Source organism: Pezoporus wallicus, unplaced genomic scaffold (assembly GCF_028554395.1).
Source record: "Pezoporus wallicus isolate ANWC-B61680 ecotype Strahan unplaced genomic scaffold, APGP_CSIRO_Pwel_v1 scaffold_3294, whole genome shotgun sequence".
NCBI lineage: Eukaryota > Metazoa > Chordata > Aves > Psittaciformes > Psittacidae > Pezoporus > Pezoporus wallicus.
In genome coordinates this window covers 13,889,538-13,913,229 of record NW_026635478.1, presented here as the reverse complement: position 1 = coordinate 13,913,229, position 23,692 = coordinate 13,889,538, and the positions used below count along the sequence as shown (strand labels likewise).

The 23,692-nt window shown below is 43.2% G+C and overlaps 1 protein-coding gene across 3 annotated transcripts in view; it reads right to left on the bottom strand.

Moving 5' to 3' along the window:
• PRMT8 (protein arginine methyltransferase 8) overlaps nt 1-16,110 on the bottom strand; it is a 60,331-nt gene extending 44,221 nt beyond the window's left edge. For 2 of the 3 annotated variants that reach the window (XM_057428650.1, XM_057428660.1), the window contains exon 1: nt 15,919-16,110. In XM_057428650.1, the coding sequence (XP_057284633.1) occupies nt 15,919-15,993 (75 nt within the window). In that variant the 5' untranslated portion in view covers nt 15,994-16,110. Of the gene's footprint in view, nt 1-15,845 lie in introns of all 3 variants that reach the window. The other variant, XM_057428670.1, reaches the window with a different exon arrangement.
• Between the last annotated feature and the right edge of the window lie 7,582 nt (nt 16,111-23,692).

Below are 23,692 nucleotides of genomic sequence, written 5' to 3'. Positions count from 1 at the left end.
AATTAAAACTAAATTAAAAAAAAAACACAGTAAAGGAAAGCTTCTTGTAATCTGTTTAGTAATGGACAAAGAAATACAAATCTTCCTTCAGAATGTAAAGGCAATTATGTGTACTGAGACTGATTAGTCCTCACTTACAGCAAGGATGACATATATGTCCTTAAGCTCTCTGAAATTTAGCCTAATGAAGTACCCTTGCTCATATTTGGCCATTAAACATTTGGGTTTGTTTTTTCTAGTCTGAGAATTTTCATTGGAAGAGACTGAGATTAATAACCCATCAACTCCAGGCTTGGGTAGCATATTTGTTCTCAAGAGGACTGCAAATACCACAGTTTACTTCAATGTGCTTCCAGCAGTTATTTAAGAAACTTGGATATGTACCTAAATTCTGAACACAAGAAATCGCATTAGTTCCAGTGGAATTACTTTTGCTTTGGATAAGCAAAACAAGGTGGATGAGGAATGCTTTTTAAATATCCTGCCAGTATGGAACTGGATTCTACAATAAATAAACATGCTGAGTGCTACTGACACACATGAGCAAACCAGTGTGCTCAGCAATTCCTGCATTATTAATAGAACATTGTCATGGTTTAAGCACAGCCAGTAACTCAGAACCACGCAGCTGCTCACTCACTCCCTCCCCTTTTCATCCCCCCGGCTCCTGGAATGATGGGGAGGAGAATCAAAAGAATGTAATTCCCATGGGTTGAGATAAGAACAGCCCAGTAACTAAGGTATAACACAAATCACTGCCGCTACCACCAATAACAATACAGGAAAAAAACAAGGGCAGAGAATATAAAACTAAAAAGGGAAAAGGAAAATGATAAATACAAGTGATGCTCAATACAACTGCTCATCAGCCACTGGTACCCGCTTCCCCACCCCCCGGATTATATACTGGGCATGAGGTGCTGTGGTACAGAATACCGCTTTGGCTACTCTGGGTCAGGTGTCTTGTCTCTGCTTCCTCCCGACTTCTCATGCCCCTCCTCACTGGCAGAGCATGAGAGACTTGGAAAGTCCTTGGTCAGAGTAAACATTACTGAGCAACAACTAAAAACATCGGTGTTACCCACATTGTTCCCAGGCTGAAAGTCAAAACCACAGCACTGCAGCAGCTACTAGGATGGAGGACAATAACAGTTACAGCTGAATTCAGGAGAAACATTTACTGAAGTGTTCAAAGATCAGCAATTTTGTGTTAACTCCAATAGGTTTGGAACTACACCTGCTACACATAGTGAAATACAAAAGCAGTTGTTGATAGTCACGTTGATAAATAACAGGCTTGTATAGCTTTGCATTAACAAGAGAATAAGCTTTTGCTATTTCAGACACACCTTTTAAACACAGTTAAGAAAAGGATACAAGAAAGTATACTCCTAACATTTTTATAGAATCACGGAACAGAATGATGAAAACTCTGCTCTTGAGCAAAACCAATGGTATTTCATCCTTCTTAACACAATATTATGTAGCGATGTGAGCTGGGTTTGGTCCTCTATATAAATCACATATAAATAATTCTGCTGAAACTGGTGCATTTATATGAGGGTAAACCTGTCTTGAGATCAGAATGCCTTTGTTTCCAGTAGGCATGGTTAGAATACTCAGTTTTGGTGGCAAAACTTGCAAACACAAATACTTCTGCTTTCCACTTTACAAAGTGATGAAGACATATTTTATAAGCACTAAGGAGCATTATTGCCTTTCTGTTGAGAAAGGAACAATCCCATCTGATAGAAAGATGGCACAGAGACTTTTTTTCTTCATTAAATAATTATATTGACTATATGAAAGCATGTCTTCTATAAAAAAGAAGAATCCTACAACAGTTTCACATGTTTATGAAAATCTCACAGTAATAAGTCAGAGCACCTTCTTTGCTTCAAATCCTCATCTATCTTAGCCTCCCACTGAGCTTCTCTGCTTAAACAAAAATTCTCTTACAAAAGCAGGACAAAAATTGAATGTCAATTACAGAGAAAGCAAAAACATAAACCCAATTTTGAATTGGCCTAGTTTTACAAGTTCTAGGCTAACTTTCATTAAAACTGTATGTACACTGTCACAATACTATTATTATAATTCATTAAAGCATGTTTGAAAAATCTAAGAAGCATGAGATGAAGTTTGTCACTGGAGGCTTGAATTAACCTCTTGGTACTGAATGAGAAATGATAGGCAGCATGGCCTTGAAGATGACAACCATCTTTTTGATTTAACAGAATATAAAGAATCAGCAGATTAGATATTAAGTGTAATGTCATTAAAACAGCAAGCTAGGAAAATTCTGTTCTCAGTAATATGTCAAGTTCAGCAACGACAATGTGATTGCAATCAAACATGAGATGAGGGGAGAACCAGTGTGAATGCCTGAGCTGGAGCTGTGGTGAGTTGGAGCTGAGTTGCTGATCAAGATTCTGACACAGAGACTGGTGAGGAGTACCACATTTATTCCTGGCTCTACTCATCAGAGTAGTGACTGGGATGGGTTTCAGAAAACAGTACGTGTGTGTGCAAGGGTCTGAGAATGGGTAGAAAGTTTTCACTGACAAAGTCTCTCTCTCACACAGTATGGTAAGTCAGTTATTTGTGAGATTAACCACTTGTGACGCAATGCTGGTAAAAGCAAATTTCAGTGGAAAATTTAAAGGAAGCTTTAATACACGCACTTCGATAACTACTTGTGTTGTTCTGTTACGTTCATGGTTGACTCACAGGGCTAGAACTGTGTATTATCTTTTCTTATTCCACAGCTGACTAATTTAGCCAAAAACCAGTCAACATTGTTTTTATTCTGACAGAGAAATCAAGGTTTGCATGAAACCTTACCAGCTGTTGCAAACCCCCCTATTATTTCCTTATTTACAAGCTGGGAAAGGACAAATTGATATTCTGCAAGCACATAGGACGTTCCTTTCTTCCCTTCTTCCTTCTTTCTTTCCTGCCTGCCTGCTTTCCCTCCCACTCCCTCTGAACACCCTCTGCTACCTGTAAATTCAGCTTCTCCCAAGTAAGTTTAAAACACTGCAACTCCTAAGGAGGCAACTGTATTATGGCGTCACTAACACTATGTAACTGAGATTAGAGCAAAAAACCGAAGTATGTATCCTGTACTTCAGACAGGGCAATGTCTAATATAGGGCACAATCATGAGGTCCCCAAATATTAGTAGTTCAGAAGTAGTTATGGGAAGGGTTAATTACTTCCCTGTTTGTGACTGTGGAAAAGAAAATCAGCTGGTCTTTATCCCAAGCTTCAGAGCAAAGGATTGATGAATATTACAAGGATGCAACTAGAAACTGGAACAGATACTGAAATTAAAACTTTTCTAAGTGAGAAATAAAGCTCCACAACAGAAGTAAGTCTGGACTGGCTGGAATGTTGTGGGAAGGCCCTGGCTTGGTCAGACATTATTCTAGGCTCTGAGACTGAGTTTGAACTTTCGGGTGTTATTTGAAGCAATGAAACATAAGCTGTATGGCCAGGAAAAGATGAAAAAGACAGAGCTACCAGGCCACATGTGATCCCAAATGTGCATTGTGGGCACTGAAGGAGCATTTCAACACTAATTGTTGGAGATCACTATATATCACTGCTTCCTAACCAGTGTATGCTCACTTTCATTCTACTGTTACAAGAGAGGGAAATGATACTTTTAAAAAGGGAAGGAGGAACTGCGACAGAATAGTTCAGATACACCTGGATCCTTGGATACAACAAGAACAGCACTATGAACTTAAGTGCATGGCTCAGACCAAACAGGATGTTGAATGTGAAGCTTGCCAACTGCACTATGACTAGTTTGCTGCTAGGAAAAGCTGAGGAGGACAGTGGTATAAAAAAATCTCTTTGAATATACATACCTCCACACCTCCGTCTTCCAAAGTTAGGTTTTTTTCCTCCATCCTTTCTCAGAAAAGCTTACAGAACTGCTTTTCTGTGAATAGGTACAAAAGGCGGTAATGACCTTTTTTAAACAATAATTCACTCTAGGAGGAAAAGACGCAAGTACAATGCGGTCTTCAATACATGCAAGCTTCCAAGAGCATGACTTAACTATGGGACAGGATATTTTAAGTGAGGGAGAATAGAATTCTACTCACCTTCTTTATTGCATCTCTCTCTAAAATTTTAGCTGAAGTTTTTATTCCCACCAGAATTTCCCTGCAAGTGTTTTGTTACTGAAATATTCCTTCATTTTTAAAAGTGAAGACATTGAGATTTTATTTACCATCTCCTAACATTCACACTCACAATACAAAACAAAATTACCTTTAAGTTCTTCACTTAACAAAGTTTTCAGAAATGCAAACCTGACAGTGAATGCTTCTTCAAGTGAGAATGCTTTATTTTCAGTTATGGTCTCTAAATCTCCAAAGTGTTGATGCAATAAAATCAAGAAAAATAGATTATCTATTCCTGATTTTCAAAGAGAGTTTCCTTTTTATTTTTTAAATATTCTGCAAAGCATCTGACACTGTCCTGCACAACATACTTTGGACTGTAGAAGCAGCACGGTTGGACTGGCTGGATGGACTTGATGTCCAAGTAGAAACCAGTGAGAGTGGCATTCCTTAGGGGTTAGTATTGGGACTGGCACTGTTCACTACCTTTGTTGACAAGACAGACAGTGAGATCGAATGCGCCCTCAGCAAGTTTGCCGATGACACCAAGCTGCGTGGTTCGGTTGATACGCTGGAGGGAAGGAATGCCATCCAGAGGAACCTCGACACGCTTGTGAGGTGCGCTGATGCCAACCTCATGAAGTTCAACAAGCCAAGTGCAAGGTCCTGCACCTGTGTTGGGGCAATCCCAGGCATAAATACAGGCTGGTCGGAAACTGTATTGAGAGCAGCCCTGAGAAGACTTGAGGGTGAGCAACTTGCCAAGGTAACTCCAGAGAAGACACCTTCAACACCGGAGCGAGGGGAAACACTGCCTCCAGGAGCCCCAGTTCTGAGCGGCACGAGCCACGGAGGGAGCCTCACTTGCCCAGGAGCCCGCAGCTCCGCTGATGCGAGCAGCGACTCAGGGGGCGCGGTGCCAGGAGAGACGGCACCAGCCCTGGGTGCATAAAACACGCCCCAGGGAACGTGAGCGACCCGGAGGGCAGAGTGGCAGTTTTGGAAAGGAGACTGGGATGGGGAGCGCTCTCTTCAGGGACAGGCCCGCTCTGGGAGCTCTGCTCTGCCTGCCCCGGCGGTGGCCAGCGGCGGCACCAGACAGCGCCGATGAGAGGGGAGGCTGCAGTAGAGAGTGCCTGCACTGGTCTGGTGAGGGGAGGGTGCGCAATGGGCAGGGCTGCACTCGGTGCTCCCTGGTGGAGGTCCTCCTGCAGCAGGGGCTGAGCTGCGGGATGCTGTCAATAGACTGCGAGATGTCAGGGAAGCTGAGAGGAAGCAGGAATGCTTGCTCCCGGCCCAAACTGTGCAGGGGCCTCAAGCGTCCACCATAGCGTGTACAGAAAAGGATGAGGGCAGTAATCATGACGGCTGGGAGCTAGTAACAAAAAAAAAAAAACAAAACAAACAAAACGAACCAAAAAAAAAACAAACCAAACTAACAAACAAACCCCAAAACCAACCAAACAAACAAAAAAAGGAGGAAGAGGACAATTAAAAGCAAGGGGCTTCCTCCTAAATCTGTTGTCCCCACCCAGAACCGCTTCCAGTTCTGCAGGGGCTATCAAGGAAACACAAACCTCAGCAAATAAACAGCCCGCTGTTGCACCAGTAAAGAGGATCTCCACTGGTGCTGCCAGGAAAAAGCGGTGGGTCATAGTAGTAGGGGACTCTACTTTGAGAGGCACAGAGGCACCCATCTGTCAGCCTAACCCAGTCTCGAGGGAGGTGTGTTACCTACCAAGGGATGTTGCTGAGACGCTGCCTGGTCTAGTAAGCCCCACTGACTTACCTGCTTCTAGTGGTCCATGTGGGTGCTAGTGATATTGACAGGAGTAACCCGGGAAGCATTAAGGACTACAGAGCCCTGGGAGAGGTGGTTAGGGGCTCTGGGGCTCAGATAGTTTTTTCACCAATCCTACAGATCAAAGGGGAGGACCTTGAAAAGGCCAGGCAGACTTGGCAGGTTAATAAATGGTTAGAACGGTGGTGCCATAGTCAGGGATTTGGTTGGTTAGAACATGGGACTCAGTTTGGCAGGCCAGGTCTACTGGAGGCTGGTGACAAGCTGCTTTGGTAGGTTTGCCAGGCTGGTCAAGGCAGCTTTAAACTATGTGTTGGGGGAGGGGGGCATCATTCCATTCCAACATTCCCAGTCAGTTGCCAGCACCTATAATAAATTCTCAGAGAGATGCAGAACTATTTCAGCCACTCCAGCCAATGAGCTGGCTTTATCTGGAGCTCAGCTCAGATACCCCTATACAAATGCCCATAGTATGGGGAATAAACAAGAGGAATTAGATGTGTACACAGCTACATAGATATGACATTGTTGGGATCACAGAAACTTAGTGGTATGGCTCCTATGACTGGAGTGTTGGAATGGAAGGTTATAGGCTCTTTAGAAAAGACAGGACAGGCAGACAGGGAGGGGGAGTTGCTATTTATGTCAGTGATAAGCTGGAGAGTATGGAACTCATACCTGATCAGGTTCAAGATCATCTTAAGAACCTGAACGTGCGCAAGTCCATGGGACCTGATGAAATCCATCTGTGGGTCCTGAAGGAACTGTCAAATGAAGATGCTAAGCCACTGTTCATCATATTGGAAAAATCATGACAGTCAGGTGAAGTTCACAGTGAGTGGAAAAAGGGAAATATAACCCCCATTTTCAAGAAGGGGAAAATGGATGACCCGGGGAATTACAGACCAGTCAGTCTCACCTCTGTGCCTGGCAAAATCTTGGAGCAGATTCTCCTGGAAGGCATGCTAAGGCACATGAAAAACAACAAGGTGCTTGGTGACAGCCAGCATGGCTTCACTAAGGGGAAATCCTGCCTGACCAATTTGGTGGCCTCTTAGGATGGGGCTACAGAACTGATGGACAGGGGTAGAGCAGTTGATGTCATCTACCTGGACTTGTGCAAAGCGTTCGACACTGCCCCACATGACATCCTTGTCTCTAAATTGGAGAGACATCAATTTGATGGATGGACCCCTCGGTGGATAAAGAACTGGCTGGATGGCCACACGCAAAGAGTTGTGGTCAATGGCTCAATGTCCGGCTGGAGACCAGTAACGAGTGTCGTCCCTCAGGGATCGGTGTTGGGACCGGTCTTGTTCAACATCTTCATCGCTGACATGGACAGTGGGATTGAGTGCGCCCTCAGCAAGTTTGCCGATGACACCAAGCTGTGTGGTTCGGTTGATACGCTGGAGGGAAGGGATGCCATCCAGAGGGACCTTGACACGCTTGTGAGGTGGGCTGATGCCAACATTATGAAGTTCAGCCAAGCCAAGTTCAAGGTCCTACACCTGGTTCAGAACAATCCCAGGCACAGCTACAGGTTGGGCAGAGAAGAGATTCAGAGCAGCCCTGCGGAGAAGGATTTGGGGGTGTTGGTCGATGAGAAAATGAACATGAGCCGGCAGTGTGTGCTTGCAGCCCAGAAAGCGAACCGTATCCTGGGCTGCATCAAAAGGAGCGTGACCAGCAGGTCCAAGGAGGTGATCCTGCCCCTCTACTCTGCTTTCATGAGACCCCACTTGGAGCACTGTGACTGTGTGCAGTTCTGGTGTCCTCAATGTAAGAAGGGCATGGAGTTGTCAGATCAAGTCCAGAGGAGGCCACAAGGATGACCAGGGGACTGGAGCACCTCCTGTATGAAGACAGGCTGAGAAAGTTGGGGCTGTTCAGCCTGGAGAAGAGAAGCTTCTTGGAGACCTCATAGCAGCCTTCCAGTATCTGAAGGGGGCCTACAAGGATGCAGGAGAGGAACTCTTCCTTAGGTTCTGTAGTACTAGGACAAGGGGTAATGGGTTTAAACTTAAACAGGGGAAGTTCAGGTTAGATATAAGGAAGAAATTCTTTACTGTGAGGGTGGTGAGGCACTGGAACAGGTTGCCTAAAGAAGTGATAAATACTCCATCCCTGGCAGTGTTCAAGGCCAGGCTGGACAGCATCTTGAGTGACATGGTCTAGTGTGTGGTGTCCCGGCCCATGTCAGGGGGTTGGAACTAGATGATCTTAAGGTCCTTTCTAACCCTGACTATGATTCTATGATTCTATGTGTTGATCAATGAGAAGCTCTGTCAGCATGCACTTGTAGCACAGAAAGCCAACCGTATGCTGGGGTGTTATCACCAGCAGTGTAACCAGCAGGTCAAGGGAGGTGATTCTCCCCATCTACTCCACTCTTGTGAGACCCTACCTGGAGTACTGCATTCTTCTCTGGACCCACAAGAAGGACTTGGACCTGCTTGAGCGAAACCAGAAGGGGACCATGAAAATGATCAGAGGGCTGGAGCACCTCTGCTATGTAGACAGGCTGAGAAAGTTGGGCTCGTTCAGCCTGGAGAAGAGAAGGCTCCGCTATTTTTATTCAGCCTGGAGAAGAGAAAACTCTTGTAGCAGTCTTCCAGTACCTAAAGGGGGCCTACAAGAAATCTGGAGAGGGACTTTTGACATGAGCATGTAGTGACAGGACAAGGGAAATGGCTTTAAACTGAAAGAGGGTAGATTTTGATTAGGTATTAGGAATAAATTCTTCACTGTGAAGGTGGTTAAGGCACTAGAACAGGTTGCCCAGAGAAGTTATGGATGTCCCATATCTGGAAGTGTTCAAGCCCAGGTGGAAGAGGGCTTTGAGCAACCTGGTCTAGTGGAGGGTGTCCCTGCTTGTGGTGGGGCAGGGTGGAACTAGATGATCATTAAGTTCCCTTCCTATCCTAGCCATCCTATGATCTTATGAAATATGCTGAAAAGAAAAAAATTTACATACCTTTTAAAATTTTGAGTTTTGAGACAGATTTTTCACAACTGGGACCTGAAAAACATAGCTTATAAGAAATAAATAAAGCAATCATCCTTCACCTTTCTACACCTCTTAAATCTGAGATTAAAACTGAAATACTGAGAACAAAATAGTGTCCATCCTCATACAATCACTATAAAGTAAGCAAGTTGTCTCAGCTGCCATGCAACAGCTTGAAAGGAATAGCATGCTAAGAGACTCCATAGATCCAGTCAGTATCAGTTCAAGAACACAGGAAAAAGACAGGTAGGCTGTGATTAGTGAGCAATTGCTCCATTCTGGCATGGTCAAAACACCCTCAGTCGAGCCATTTAGTGGGCAATCTCCTCTCTGCTTTCTTGAGGTGAGTGCTTTTTTCTTTCTGTTATTTAGAGATTATTCCAGAAGAAGAAAGAAACATGGAAACAACAATTCATTTTATCCAAAACTCTAGATTGAAAATACAGCTGTCATTAAAGCTAATGAAGAGGACAGCAGGCAGCACAATTCTCTGTGGAACCAGAGGTTGGATTGACCAGTTTCATCATTCATCCCTTTAGCTGTTCATTGCCTCATCTGTCAATGGACTGATGATGCAAAATCAGGAAAATCTTATTAAAAGATTAGGCTCAATGCTTTTTACCTTTATTTATTTCTCTGCTCTGCCTGTACCAGTAAGGGCACAAGCCTTCATCTTCCACAGTCAGGCTGCAATTAAAGCTCTCGAAGGCGTGTGAGTCAGTTTTGCTAAGCTCACTTTCGGCATGCAGGTAGAACAAACATAGTCATCTACAGAATTTCTTGCAGTCTCTGAAGAATTTTGGTGCTTTTCAGACACTGAGGTTGGAAAAAAGAGTCATTACAGCAACTTCTGTTCAAAGTGCTCACTAGCAGGGAACTTCTCCTTTAGCACTGCCACAATATGATGCAGACCATGATGTCACCAAGATGAACTGTAACCTTTCTAATAAATACCAGTCTTCTTGACACTAAAATGCAGTTCACTAGAACAACCTTATACTGGCAGACGATGATCCACACCGAGACATCTTTATCTTAAAACTCTGCTTTGAGTGGCTGCTGTTACTCTTTATTTAATCATGAACATTTTCTATCCTATTTATATTATTAATGCAAACCAAAAGTTATTTCTTCAATGTGGCCAAAATATTATAGTCAATGTCTTGAATTTTTAGTATTAAATTTGAGAAAGGAATGTAATGCCTTTAACTACACTAGATATTCAGCTGAGCAACAAACAAAAAAAAACAAAAAAGACATCATGACTATACTATAACTACCTTGTTACTAGCCTGAGTACCCAGTAGGAGCACTAGTACAGGATGCCATCCAAAGGGATCTTGACATGCTTGTGAGGTGGGCAGATGCTAACCTTGTGAAGTCCAACCAAGCCAAGTTCAAGGTCTTACACCTGGTTCAGAACAATCCCAGGCACAGCTACAGGTTGGGCAGAGAAGAGATTCAGAGCAGCCCTGCGGAGAAGGACTTGGGGGTGTTGGTCAATGAAAAACTGAACATGGGCTGGCTTCAGTGTGCGCTTGGCAGCCCAGAAAGCCAACCATATCCTGGGCTGCATCAAAAGGAGCGTGACCAGCAGGTCGAAGGAGGTGATCCTGCCCCTCTACTCTGCTCTCGTGAGACCTCACCTGGAGTATTGTGTGCAGTTCTGATGTCCTCAACACAAAAAGGACATGGAACTGTTGGAACAACTCCAGGGGAGGGCCACGAGGATGATCAGGGGACTGGAGCACCTCCTGTATGAAGACAGGCTGAGAAAGTTGGGGCTGTTCAGCCTGGAGAAGAGAAGGCTGTGTGGAGATCTCATAGCAGCCTTCCAGTATCTGAAGGGGCCTACAACGATGCTGGGGAGAGACTCTTCATTAGGGACTGTAGTGATAGGACAAGGGGTAACGGGTTCAAACTTAAACAGGGGAAGTTTCGATTGGATATAAGGAAGAAATTCTTCACTGTAAGAGTGGTGAGGCACTGGAATGGGTTGCCCAGGGAAACTGTGAATGCCCCATCCCTGGCAGTGTTCAAGGCTTGGTTGGACAGAGCCTTGGGCAACACGATTTAGTGTGAGGTGTCCCTGCCCATGGCAGGAGGGTTGGAACTTGATGATCTTAAGGTCCTTTCCAACCCTAACTATTCTATGATTCTATTTGCAGTGAAGTAGAATACTCCCTGCTTTAACTCAGAGCTGCCTCTATTGCCCTTGGGGGTTTGACTAACCCACAGTGAAATGAAAGGTTCTTTAACATCCTGGGTCGGCTTTCTGAGTGCCTTGTCAGCAATGCAAAGCAGGTAGAGCGTGGACCAGTGGTCTGGTCTCTTACAGGTCACCTATACTACCTGCACACACCAGCTATCACAACTTTTCCTGTTCAAAGTTATGTGACGTGAGTATGTTGCGCACCAGTTGGAGAAACTGTCATAAGCTGCTTCTTCAGTGAGCTGTCTGACACCATGCTAGATCTGCTGTGACTTCTGTTAGCCTAAGAAATACACCACAGAGGAGTGCTATTCTTCTCTAGGTTAAGCATCACTCTCTCATTCATGTTCATTCACATATGGTGTTCTAAGCAATTTAGTAACATCAAATAATAACCTTCTACAGCACCTTTCACCAATAAAACACAGAATTAATTCAACAGTATGAATGGGAACACTCAGAGGGATTAAATTACATCTCCAAGATCATCCAGTGCAATAGCCAGGAACAAAACTTATGTTTACTGAATAAATTCAGTCCCCTGTTAGGCACACTCTTGCTCTGCTTCTGTTCATTCGTATTTGGTTAAGTTTTTTAGGAAAAACCTCTCTTCCTATTCATGAATCACAAACAGAAGCTTATGATTTCAACAGTCTTATACTCTATTCTCCCCACAGTAGTGGTACGGCTGGAATTCATGCAGAGAGGACATTGTAATCTCCCATCTTCTGAAAAGAGAGCAGTTACTTTCACAGATCTGGCTCTCATAATACTGCGCCAGTTATATACATCTGTATGGGGAACCACTTCTGTTACGTCTCTTACCCCAAATCTTCAAAATATTTTTTCTTTTTTCTAGCCAAAACCCAAGCTTTGTATAATAGGATGTCAGGGAGGACTCTATTTTACTACCATTTATAAATCACCTCATCTTTCTAGTCTTAGCAATGAAACCGGCATCTGTATACAGACACTGAAGTCTCCAGCGTAAGAATTGCCTTTGATGAAGTGAAATTTTTCACAATGAGTGTGGTGGAACAGGTTGCCTAAAGAGGTGGTAGATGTCCCGTTCCTGGAAACATGCAAGGTCAGGCTGGATGGGGCTCTGAGCAACCTGATCTAGTTGAAGATGTCCATGCTCACTGCAGACAGGTTGAACTAGATGACCTTTAAAGGTCATCTAAACCCACTAAACCCAAACTATTCCATGGTTCTATGATTCTGTTCTCTTCACCTGGCATGAGTTCACAAGCTACACTCAGGCACACTTCTGAAATCTCACTTGCAATTTGTTTCCCACCCCTGATATGAGGCCTCCTATTAATAAGGCTTCCATTTAAAAAATTTAATATAAAAAACATGTAAACCAAAATCTACAGCAGGTCAGCACCATGAATTTCACATACTCTTCATGCGTTATCTTCTACAAAGAACTGTTTCTCCTTCACCTTGCTACCTGTGTGCCTTTAATTATTTGCAGAGATCTCAATCCTGGTTGTTATTTCTGCAAACAGTCCTTTTTTATTTAGACAAGTCTTTATTCATGACTAGAGGTTACACAGATACAGATGTTAATTTTTAGACCTTGAAGAGAGATTTTACAGCTTTTGTTCCAATGGAACTTCTCTTAAAGTTCATGGGATGGCCAAGGGGAATAAAGATTTTCTTGATCTTTTTTTCTCTGTGCACTCTAAACAAGGATACAAAACCATTCTAGCAAGTTTCCTATTTGAGGGACCCCTATGCCCTTCAGTGAGGCTCTAAATAGAAAAGACTTACAGTTTTATTTCACTTGACTTATTTTTACACAAATCAGTATGCACTCTCAGGCTGCTATAAATACATACAAAAAACCACTGCTTCCACTTCAGCTCTGGCAGACAGACTAATATCAGGCTGTTATCAGTACAATAAAATTACAAAACTATTCTGAGCCTGATACAACAGCACTTGTGTGCAACACTTCCACTCAAGTATGTTTTGTATCAAGATATAAGTCTCTGGGGATATTGATAATGTAAATGTCTGTATAATATTCTGTATAATAATTTTGTATAATTTGGGTGAGATGGTTTAGTGTGAGGCGTCCCTGCCCATGGCAGGGGGGTTGGAACTTGATGATCTTAAGGTCCTTTCCAACCCTATCTATTCTATGATTCTACGATTATATGATTCTATAATATAGTACTATTGGAGCACAGTAGTGTAAACATGAGGTGTCTTCCTTGACTGGAAAGTAATGCTAGTGAGCTATTGTTTTTCTGCTCTCTTGTATTCTTGTTTGAGGAAACAGTGAGTATTGTCTTACTGTAGTTTTGGTTTTTCCTTGTCTGTATTCGTTGTCATAACTTCTTTAAGTTCCTTCAGATAATGAGCTAGCACCGTGGTCATCAGAGGGCAGTTAAAGAAATAAAAAATACAGTGTCCACGGTTCTTTGTCTTAATGTATTTTTTTTAACTCCACTATTACTGAAACAGTTTACTTGCCATATTTGACCAAAAGTTTGATTAATCTGAGTAAGAACCAGAAGGTTTTTGGAATTATTTGGAAGTGGGCATTTATACCAATTGTTAAATGCTTTAACTCTTCATCTCTCATTACAGTTGACATTTTTTACATCATGCCTATCACCATGGCATCGAAGTACTTCAGGAATTTAGCACTGAGTCATGTTTATTACTGGTACCCTACTGGTTTTAAATGAAGCAAATTTATACCAATTCCTAATTTTAGCCTGACACTATGATAAGTCCAAAAGTGATATGCTTTGTCCTGTATTCCATCATGCTTAACAAGTGAAAGAGTTTCAAAGGTCTTGGCATATTTTGCTTGGTGCGCTTCTACGTCTGCATATATGTAGACTAATTCTCTCAGCACGTAACAGATCTTAACATCACAAATATGAGAATTAATAAAATAGAAAATATCTTGGCAGGTGTTACGAACATATCCCTCCCCCTTTTTTTAAAGAAAACTGCATAATCTGCAACATTTTCTCTCTCATTTTACAAATCTGTCACTGATGGATACTTCGAGGAGAGGAAGCACAGCATTTTAATATTCTCCGAACCTGTATACAGCATTGGAATTAAACTGTAGTTGCTAAGAAAGCCTCCTCCATAAAACAACATTGCAGTGTATGCAGCATTGAACTAGCAGAAAGAGAAAGGCTGGTAAACAACAAAAATGTACAGTGAATTGAAATAGAAGAGGAATATTTAAAGACCTCCTCTCCCCCACTTTCCCTGACTAAATATAGCTTCCATTTAAAAATGGCTTTGAAAGGAACTGGCTGTGCTTGGACATTTCTCCTTGCAATACTGCCCAGGATCCTCGGATCTTTAATGCAATATGTTCTGTCAGTACTACAAAAATTTACAGATGTGCAAACAGACTTCTTGCTATTTATAGATGCCTCTTCTGCAAGCAGTACTCTGTGAGGTTGTAAAGCAGTTATCAGGCATGTTCTTTGAATTGTGCTTATATTGCATTCATTTGAGAAAATTCTGCTCGTGAATTCTGTTATGGTGAAGGAAGCATATTCATTAAAAGTCAAACAGAGAGAGCACTATTAGTAGGAGAAATGTGGAATTCATGAGGGATCAGGACACCTACTGGGAGGACTACCTGAAGGAAGGAGACATTTGGCAGGCACTGAAAGAATAAAGGAGGGAATAGCCATGTGCTCACACTGAAGTCATGCTTTTGTTCTGCAGGGCAAGTGGGGAGAAGGGTCAGTGACACCCATGCATGTAAGGGCAAAGCTGTTGTTGGCTAGGGTGCAGTGTCCTTGGGGTCTGTCCATGGCTGTGCTGCATATCGCTTAACCATGTGTTAAGTGTTCAGTCAGTGTGCTAGCCACAGTCTATTAATAGAAACGGGGAGTTTGGCACACACTTTCGCCTGTCTCCTCACATGCTCCCAGAAAAGCTTATACTGCATCCTGCATCCCCCTGCTTTTCCAGCTCCGAGACTTCGCACGCTGCTCAAGTCTCTGTGAGGTCAAGACAGCACTAGACAAGTAAACCAGGGCTGCTCAACCCCGATGTTGAGAAAGCCAAAGGTAACGAGGACGAGGAGGGACGAGGGTAGAGGGAGGGAAGCGGGGCGATTTTCTTGCAGAAAACCTGAGAGCTCGCAGGCACGCAGTCAATGCAAAGCTATTCTCGGCACTGCACAGGCCAGCAGGGCTCAAGCGGGAATGCTCGCTCCTCCTGCCCTCCGCTCCTACCTCGGCCAGCTCTGCTTGGTAATACCCAGGATGCTACAGATACACGGGTACTCCTCACGTCCCCCTAACAATCCTAGCGGAGGCTCCAGGCGGAAAGCTCTCAGAGCTGGCCAAAGTGCTGTCGCAGGAGACCTCCTGTGACCCTTCCAGCCTCCTCAAACACACATCACCGTCACGCTCTCTGGCAGCCGCAAACACCCTCCTCTCCTCCCCGTCCCCCGCTCGGAGCCTCGCCTCCTCTCGGCCCACCCAACTTCGGGGAACCAGCCGTAAAGCGGCGGCTTCCGGGAAGCAGCCCGGGGGACGGCAGAGTTCAGCGGGGTGCAAAGTTCTCTGCTAAGGGAGAACGGGGAGGGGGATAACGGGGGGACGCGACACGCACACAGGAAATCACAGCAGCGACGGAGGCAGAGGCTAGCCGAAGGGACCAGGAAAGTTGTTCTACGCTTACTGTTGCTCCTGCTAAGGAATCTGTGCTTGGGGCTGGGGGAGCTCGGGCGCCGGGCTTTGCCTCGCATCCTTACCTCGGTGCTGTCGGCAGCGTTCTCCGCCATTTTCCTCCTCAGGAGCAGGCATCGGGAGGAGTGTTTCATTCCCATAAGAGCTAGCCAAGGGGTTGGGGCTTCGGGGCTGGTGTTTTGATTTGTTTTTTTTCAGAGATCCCCAAACACTGGTGTGCGCCAAAGGAGAGGGAGGACACACACACACACAAAAAAAAAAAACCTAAAAAAATAACCCAAACCTAAAAAAAAAAAAAAAAAAAGAAAAAAAAAAAAGAAGGAAAACGGCAATAAATCAGTCCTTTCCGCTTCGTCCACGGGAACGTCTGTCTCCTCTCAGCATCAGGAGCTCCTTAGGCACTTACAAGTCCTCCTTTTTCTCCCCTCTCCACCTCCAGCGAGCTCTTGGGATGGGCAGAGAGGCGGCACACACTCTTAAGGTTAAACTAAAAGGCTGTCGGGCTGTGAGTCCTCCCCTTCAGAGAAAGCAGTCAGGCTAAACAGGAGAGAGACACCAAACTCGGGCGTGCAGCGACCAGCTGGGCATCTTTGTGTCCTGTGGCTACTCTTCCAGAAGCAGAGGGAGCCAGAGACAAAGCAACAGGACAAGGAAATCATAGCCCTTTATTTTCCTTCTTTGGGCTTCTTTCTTTCTTGCTAGGTCCCAGGAAACTTCCTTTAAAGGTGGTCACCGAATTTGCCACCCTCTTTCTATGAATGTCTTCTGAAATAGTAATCCCTCCTCCGTCTCCTCCCCCTCCTTTTTTTTTTTTTTTTTTTCTGTGTTATTCCTTCTCCTCCTTCCTTCCTCCATTCCCACTCCCTACCCCTGCTGCTCTTGGGCTGAGCTTGGTGCCCTTCTCGGGGAAGTGCATTCACGTGTCTTTCATAGAAAAAAAGCCATCATCTCAAGCTCCCCGCACCCGTCGCCTCGCACACACAAGCACGCATTCAACATGTACACGCACACGTCTCCCTCTCACACAGGCATGCATTCTTTTTTAGTTCCCCATTCCTCCTCTTCTTTTGAATCAGCAACACCTTTCTTTGCAGGGACTCTCAGTAAGGCTCTCAGAGAGCAACTGCGCCAGCTTCTTTTAAGTTGCAGACCTGCTTTCTTAATATATCTTCTTGTGTATGTGCTCCTAGCTCCTGTTTTACTTGAAGTAAAATCCACACTCCATCAGATCGCCGGGAACTGTAGAAGTATGGTTCTGGTCCAGCTGCAGCTCCCATTGAAAAGGTGGGGGAGGAGGGGGAAGGGGCAGATGGAGAGGTCTTGCTGAGGCTTGAAGGTGTTTTGAACTTCTTTTTAACCTTTTCCCAATGACATCATGCTCTGTGGGAGTGCATTGCCACCTTCCCCACACGTTTATCTTGCTTTCACTCCTCCGTGCACTTTCTAGTTCTGAGTTGTCAGCTGGGAGGATGAGGTTTACCTCACTCACATTGCTGTGGGTAAGGGTGGGAGAGGGGGTGTATTACATAATTAATCCTTCCAGCAGGATTAATCTGCAGCTCCATCTCCAGCCCACTGTTCTCACGTTTCTGTTTTGGTTCTTATACAGGGAAAGTGAGAAAATAATGCTGGTGTGGGGGTGTGTGTTGCTCGAAGGATTTCAAGGACCATAACATGATTGCTGCTTTTTGAACAACTTGAAATAATTTCTTTTGGGGCTGCCAATGGAGACCTGAAGAAGAGGTTTGAAGGATGACTTTTGATGTGTATTTTAAGCACACAGTCAGCTCAGATCCTGCATTAGTAACAGATTATGATAGATCAGGCAGGTTTAATTTTTGTCCCTTGCAGTCTCTTTTAATGTCTTTAATTAGAGTTTCTTCCCAGATGACCTCTGGAATACTGACATACAATGAAGTACTGCCGAAACAAGAGGAGGTCCCATGGCACACAGGAGGCTGAAATATTCCTGGGGGTGGGGGAATGAAGTTAGAGAATGTGAATTAAAGAGTAGAGAGGAAGATTTTTCTCCTACAGAACAGGGATGAGGAGGTGAAAGAGGCGCCGAGAAAATGAAATGAGAAATTTGCTCCCTTTTACTTGAATGACCCTACAAATTCCTGTTCAGACACTAATCAGGAGGTGTGCAATGGAGTTGTAATAAATCACATAGAAGTAAGCAACTCAGGGAAGCAGAAGGTATGTAGTATGCTGAAACATCAAGTGACAATGAGAGTATGCCATGTAGGGCACAATGGTACCATATAAAAATACTTGTGAATGTGAGAGTATGTTATAGACACGCATGCCATACAGCTTGTAGCGGACATCTGAGATACTTTGCAGAGCTACTCAATGATTCAGTTTTTCATGAGCCTCTGATTTCCAGCTACTCATTTCAGCTCACATTTATTCTAACACCTCAGGTTCTTTCATTAGCTCCACACCACTAATTTTTTTCAATAGTCAGCCACACCTCCTTTGTTGACAAAGTGGAATTTCATTTCATGCCTTCTAGGTATGTGGCTCAAATAATGACAAAGTGGAGGCAAGTGTGCTTTTCTTTGGCACGTTCTTAGAGCTCTTGAAGGTCTTAAAACTCTTCAAACATGAAAACTCTTATAGCCACTGCTGGTAGAAGCTATTTTACAGTATTTCAAAGTGACCTTCACAGTCTTTGGCTATGGAACTCTTAAGTACTTTGATTTCTAGGTGGAATGAGAAGGAAAAAAATTTCATGTCTCTGCAGTCTTTGTCACAATGTTTTTCTCTGCTGTGTCATGAGTGTCTGGTGGTTAGTGAGTGCATGAAGTTTTAGTCAGCGCACATTTGGGCTAACCTACACAGTTTTACTGTGTCTTCTCTATTTTCAAGCAATACACATGGCTAAACTTAGCCTAATTAAATCTTTTAAAATAAGCCGGTGTTCTATATAGAGAAAAATAATTATATTTTCCAAAACTACTCCAGGACATATTTTCCACTTTTCTCTGACAGCTGGGTCTGTATTTCTGGTACAGCTCAATCACTCTTTCTTTAGTCAGCTAAATGAGGCATCAGATTTTCAAAAGCACTCAGCAACTGGCAAAACTGGCAGGCAGAGATTTAGTATATCCTTCCTTCTTCTGCTTCAGATGCTGCATGACTTGCCCTGGCACCTATTATTGTCCTCCTTCACCTCTTTGTCAACACAGATGGCACCTGACTGCTCATCCTTGAACGTGGTGCTAGTGCTTTACAGATACCAGGAAAACCTTCCAGTCTCTTGGTTTCCAGCATAAGGATGAATGTTTTGGTCCTGAACTCCTTTGGAAATCTGCCAGATGGTTGGTGTCCTCACTACTGCTTTCCTGTTCTGTATGTGACTGAGGAAACTGTTTTGAAAACACGCACCATTTGCTCTGCTCTGTTTTATTCCAAAGGGAAAATGTATGGCTTTTACATTGGTCAGGGTAGAAGTTACTCCTTGAAGGAATCAATTAGAGATACCAGTTAAGAAGCTGAAAGCAGTGTGTTTACACATACAGATGTCTGTGTGCACATACAGATACTTGGCTAGTTCCTCAGTTTGAATATAGGCCTCAGTGCAAGTTCCTGTTGATACTGAAATTCACAGGAACACCGAACTTGAGGAATATGAGGTTTCATACCATTTAGGTGACAAATTCTGCCCTCAGACATGTGAATACAAATCCTGCTGGCATCTCTGGTTACCTAAGAGTGATAGCTGGCCATTGGAACTGAGATTGGGAACATATTTCTGATGCCCTGTTTTGTAAGGTCTCAAGAAAAAGAGTACTGTCATGAAGAAAATGTCATGGTAGTAAAAGTGCAGTTGTAACAAAGCCAAGAGATTTCAAAAGTATTGTCTGCATTTAAACATACGTATAAGTACATGTGAAGGTCACAAAGTATTAGAAATGGAGTGGGGTGGTGCTGAAGAGAAAACAGAAAGGGAAACATTTATTAATTCAGATTTCCACTAATAGATGCTGTGGTTGATGCTGCTTTGCTATTTGCTGAGTGGCAATAATACTGTGCTAGCCCTGAGAAGATTTAGGCTTACTGCCAGCTTTGTCATTAGCTTGGATGAAATCCAAATGTCTGCATCTGAGGTGGGATAATCCTGTGCATCAATACAGACTGAGAAATTGCGTAGCAGTCCTGATCGAGAGCATCTGGGGGTTATGGGGTGGGTGTGGAGCTAGGTTGAATATGACTCATCATGCTTTCTCACTGCATAAAAGGCAAACTGTATAATTATCTACATTAAATGGCAAGTGGCCAAAAGCGTTGGCTAGGGAAGTGTGATTCTCTCTCTATTTGGCACTGGTGAGACTGCATCTTTGATTCTGTGTCCAGGGCTGGCTCCCCTGATTCAAGAGGGAGGTAGGTACACTGGAGATAGTTCAGCAAAAGACTACTACTCTTAGGGGTGCTAACTTACAGGGAGAGTTGGGCTTGTGGAGTTTAGTGAAAAAGAGTTCAAGGGGCATCTAGTAGTGGCTTATGACTAGCTTTAAGGATTATAACGTAACATTAGTCAGATTCCTCTTGGTTCAGCCAGATGACAAGAAAAAGGGCAACAGCTGCAGGTTGTGGCTTGGGAAGTTCAAGATTCAATATTCTCAAAAGAACTGTACCTCCATATGAAAAGGCCTTACCTTCCTTTGCACATCAGTGCCTGAGGATAATATCAGTGAAATACGGGATTTGCTAAAGATAAAGCTAAGGGCATACATAAACAGAAGAGCATCTTTTTCCTCTGATAAATACTTTATTATCAAAATTATTTTGGGGGAAGAAGATGAAATGAAATTGCTGCTTTGATGATTCTGATTGAAGTAGGCAAAATTGCTTCAAACATTGACAATTTGGCATCATTTCAAGTAGGAGGCAATAGCAGTGTTCCAGTCGAACAACAGACAGGAAATAGAAGGATGAATAAGAAGAATGAAAGAAAATATGAATTAGGAAGGAGGTCAGCTGGAGGACTGGCAGAGAACAGAGAAGGCAAAAAAATGTGTAGCAAAGTTCTGCATAGGGAAGCACAGGGTAGACATGGTAGGGTAAGAAAAGCCTCGATGAAGTGCTGAAGACAGGAAAAGGTAAAATAGAATAGCACTTTGTGTCACAGATGATATACATGTAGCCTGGGTCAAAATTAAACTGTTACATTTACTACAGTGGAATGTTCTGTCATATAAAACAGAGTCCTTCCATTAGGTCTCTCAATCCCTCCTGACACCCTCATTTCTATAGTTGGCTATATCTTTGCCAGTCACTTATTCACAGGTCATAAGGAAGATTACACCAGGAAATGTTACCTTTCTTAATACCCTTCATCTTGATGAAAGGAAGAAGACAGGGCATAATCAGCCCTTTTGTTTGACCTCAGACTTCAGCAGAAATACTGGGTGTCAGGTGCTTTTCTTCCTTGTTGTTTGTTTAAAAAAGTGGGGAAGGGCTTTACACAAAGACTGGGAACAATCATTGGGCTATAAATCCACTTCCTAGTTGGATGAGAAGATACTGTAGCTAAAGTCTACTCCTGCTCTAAAATCCCCACACAATTTTATTTGTTACCTGATCAAAGGAACACATGGGCAGGATCCTTTTGTAGTATTACTTTGCATTGTTCTTTAAGTCAATAGGACTATATGGATTGATAACAGCTGTGATTTTCGCCCCTGAAGTGAAGAAACTCTCTTAACTGATGAGCCAAAGCTAGCTAGTTCTCATTTCTTCCTTTTTCTTTTTTCTTCTGCAGTCTTGAGAAGCTTACTTGTTTTGAGTGATGTTAGTTCTTCACCTGAAGGTAAGATCATTGGTCAGAAAGTCACAGTGATTTCCTTTGCCTTAAAACATACATTATGTTTGGCAATGTCTTGGATCTCTTCATGTGTCTTCTATCCCTCTATGTCTCTCAACAATGCCAGTAGTTCAGATGTTTCTCTTATTGCCTGCAAGTTGCCCATGTTAATTCTGAAGATTCTGAAGTGAATTTTAATTGACACTGGGAATTTCTATAATTTATGTTGTTCCTTTCTGGTCCTTTAGCTTTCCTCTTTAACAATTTTTTTTTTTTCCATGTATCATCTTATCTTTCTTCATGAATGCGTTCCAGGGCATTATTGCAGTTCTCAGTCATCGATGCTGGGTTTGATCTGAGATATTCACTGACACAAGCACAAGAATATATGTCCAGGGCTCAGATAATTCCGTGTTAAATTATAGAAACCACCGCATGAACTGAACCCTTAGCTATGCTTACAGGTAATGAAACACCTGAGAACTGTCTTGTCCCTTACAGATTCATCACCAGAATTTTTCTATTTTTCTAAGGTTGTAGACTTCATTTTATTTAACAACAGGAACTATTTGCAGTAAAAAAAACCCTGAAAACTCAATATAACCAAAACATTCCTTACTTTTTTAATTTTTTTGTTTTCCTCATTGTGAGTGTTAAGCTCCTAAAAAGTTGTAACTGGGTTAGCTGGAAGAAAGTCTGGTGTGAAAACTTCTGTAATTCCACCAAACTGGGTCTTCAGTCCTCTATGGATTAGCGGAGCTAAGCAGGCTATTGAGAATTGATATTACGCCAATGACAGAGATAAATGGGCGTAATATGATGTTAGATATGATAATATGATGTTAGATGCTGACCTGCATGAGATAATACAATTCCCACCTAACTTTCTGAATTATTACAAATCTCATGCCCTCAGAACAGACAACAAAATACCTCTTAAGTTTGATAGCAAAGTCATCTTCAAATTATGAGGAGCCTAAGAAATATTATGCAATATATTTTCCATAAACAACACATAGATATACTGGAGTGAGTCCACTGAAGTGCCACAAAAATTATTAAGTAACTGGAGAGCTCTCTCATATGAAAATAGACTGAGAGCTTCTGATGAGGGAGGGGATAAAGGAGATGGAGCCAGACTCTTCTCAGTGGTAGCCTGCAAAAGGACAGGAGGAAATGGACACCACTAGAAATAAAGGACAGAAAAACATAAGGAAAAATAATTTTTTACTGTAAGGTTGCCCAGAGATGCTTTGGAGTCTTCTTCCTTAGACATATTCAAAACATTACTATAAATGGCCCCAAGCAAATTGCTCTATTTGACAATCCTTTGAATGCGTAGACTAAGTGATGTCTAGAGGTCTTTTCCAACCTCAATGATTCCCATGCAAGCGGGCCAGTGCAAACCTAATGAAGGTTCGCGTGGGCCTCAGCATGGCCAAGTAGAAGGTCCTGCACCTGGGTCAGGGCAATCCCAAGCACAAATAGAGCCTAGGCAGACAATGGATTGAGAGCAGTCCTGAGGAGAAGGGTGTGGGGCTCTTGGTTGAGGAGAAAGATGTGGGGCTGTTGGTTGATGAGAAGCTCAACACAATCCACCCTCTACTGTAAGGGTGGTGAGGCACTGGAATGGGTTGCCCAGGGAAGCTGTGAATGCTCCATCCCTGACGGTGTTCAAGGCCAGGTTGGACAAAGCCTTGGGTGATACGGTTTAGTGTGAGGTGTCCCTGCCCATGGCAGGGGGGTTGGAGCCAGATGATCTTAAGGTCCTTTCCAACCCTAACTATTCTATGATTCTAATATGTGCATACAGCCCAGAAAGACAACCGTATGCTGGAGAGGGACTATTTGTATAAGGGCCTGTAGGGATAGACAGGAAGAGTGGCTTTAAACTGAAAGAGGGTAGATGTAGATTTTGTATCAGGAAAATTTTTTTCACTATGATGGTGGAGCAGCCCTCTTGCCCAGGGAAGTTGTGGTTGCCCCATCCCTGGAAGTCTTCAAGCCCAGGTTGGATAAAGCTTTTA